The 2,051-nt window shown below is 44.2% G+C and overlaps 1 protein-coding gene across 1 annotated transcript; it reads right to left on the bottom strand.

Moving 5' to 3' along the window:
* Positions 1–740: 740 nt before the first annotated feature.
* Positions 741–1,706, bottom strand: LOC110657500 (uncharacterized). Its single transcript, XM_021814734.2, has 2 exons — positions 1,546–1,706; positions 741–1,170 (listed from the first exon to the last, which is right to left on the bottom strand). Exons 1-2 carry the CDS (start codon positions 1,704–1,706, stop codon positions 741–743), a joined length of 591 nt encoding a protein of 196 aa, XP_021670426.2.
* Positions 1,707–2,051: the final 345 nt, after the last annotated feature.

Below are 2,051 nucleotides of genomic sequence, written 5' to 3'. Positions count from 1 at the left end.
ACCACTATGAACTGATCCAAGTAAGAGTGAAAGACACAGTTCATTAGGTCCATGAATGCTGCAAGTGCATTCATCAACCCAAATGGCATCACCAAAAACTCGTAATGCCCATACCAGGTCCTAAAAGCAATCTTTGGCACATCTGCCTCCTTTACCCTCAACTGATGATAGCCTAATCTAAGGTTTATCTTGGAAAATACACCGACTCCCTTCAACTGATCAAACAGATAGTCTATCCGTGGTAAAGGGTATTTGTTCTTCATTGTTACCTTATTCAGCTGCTAGTAATCTATGCAAAGCCGGAGTACGCCATCCTTCTTTTTAACAAATAGCACCAGTGCTTCCCAGGATGACACACTAGGGTGTATGAAACCCTTATCTAGTAACTCCTGTAACTGAACTTTCAACTCCTTTATCTCAGTAGGTGCCATCCTATATGGAGCAATTGAAATCGGTGCAGTACCCGACATAACCTCAATGGCAAACTTCACCTCTCTCTCTGGTGGCAAACCCAGAAACTCCTCCGGAAATACATTCGGGAAATCACATATTGTGGGGATATCTTGTAAACTCGGGTTAGTCTTCCTGGTATCAATCACATGTGCTAAGAAAGTCTCATAACCCTTTCTTATCAATCTCCTGGCCATCGTGGCTGATATAATACTAGAAAGGTAACTCGTTCCTTTCCCCACAACTATTATCTCATCACCCTCTACTATTCTTAGAGTGATCCTCTTTAGCTAATAATCCACCATCACCTGATGGTGTGATAACCAATCCATACCTAATATCACATCAAACTTGTAGAATGGTAACTCAATCAAGTCGGCTGAAAATTCATATCCCTGTATCATCAAAGGACAACCCTTGTAGACCTTCTTTACCATCACACTATGGCCTAAAGGGTTAGTGATCAATATATCTTCTTCTAATCCTTCTATCTGTACCCCTTTATCTACTGGTGGTGCAATGCATATGTATGAATGTGTAGAACCAGGGTTTATCAATGTATATACAGACATGTCATAGAGAGAAAATGTACCCCTGATGACATCTGCTGGATTTGGCTCCTCCCGAGGTTGTATGGCATATGCACTTGGTGCTACTCTGGCTTTAGGTCTCTCAGTTGTCTTTGAAGCACCCTTTTGTGAAGTACTAGCTGCCTCTAGCCTGGCAGGTCTTTTACCCCTCTAGACTATTAAGGCAGACCTCTCAGTCTATGGTAGAGTAGTGGAAACATTCCTCTGTGGATAAACCCTTAATTGGTGGTCGGTAGCTCCATAATGGAAATAGGCTCCAGTCAGTAATTAGCATTCTCCTCTGTGACTCCTATCACAATGTGTACAGGTTGGCACTAGGGTTGATCCCCTTACTGTTGTGCTTAGAGAACTGGCTGCAGACACCTTAGACTGGGCTCCCTTTGAAGTAGACTGAAAGCCCTATCTCTGGCCCTAGCCCTGCGTCTGGCCCTGAGAACCCTTGGGCTTATTGCTACTAGAAGTTGACTTACTGGACTGTCCCTCTCCCAGTCCTCTCTTCTGCTACCTATTCCTCCTGTTGTGTTCACTTTCCCAAACTCTCTCCACATTCAGAGCCGCTGCCATTAGCCGGGAGAAATCAGTAATCTGATGTGCAGTAATCAGGAGTCTGCTATTATCATTTAGCCCATCCTCAAACCGTCGGCACCTATCAACCTTTATAGGCATGTCTGCTTAGTCATGCAAACTCTCTCTCATACTCTAATACCGTCAGTTGTCTTTGCCTCATAGCTAAGAACTCCCTCCTTTTGGCCTCCAAGTACACGTGACTATTATACTTTTTCTTGAACTCAGCCAGGAAGAAATCCCATGTGATCACTGCTGGCTACACAACCCAGGATACTCTGACCCACCACTAGTAGGCGTCCTCCTATAATAGGGAAAGAGCACACTACAATTGCTACTCAAGTGTACAGTGTAGCTGCTGTAGTACTCTCTCAGTCCTCCCAAACCAGTGCTCTACAGCTGCTGGGTCATCCTCCTTCCTTCCCTTAAAGTCAATAGCTCCATAGT

The sequence above is a fragment of the Hevea brasiliensis genome, chromosome 16 (genome assembly GCF_030052815.1).
Source record: "Hevea brasiliensis isolate MT/VB/25A 57/8 chromosome 16, ASM3005281v1, whole genome shotgun sequence".
NCBI classification, from domain to species: Eukaryota; Viridiplantae; Streptophyta; class Magnoliopsida; order Malpighiales; family Euphorbiaceae; genus Hevea; species Hevea brasiliensis.
This window is presented reverse-complemented; position numbering and strand designations above follow the sequence as displayed.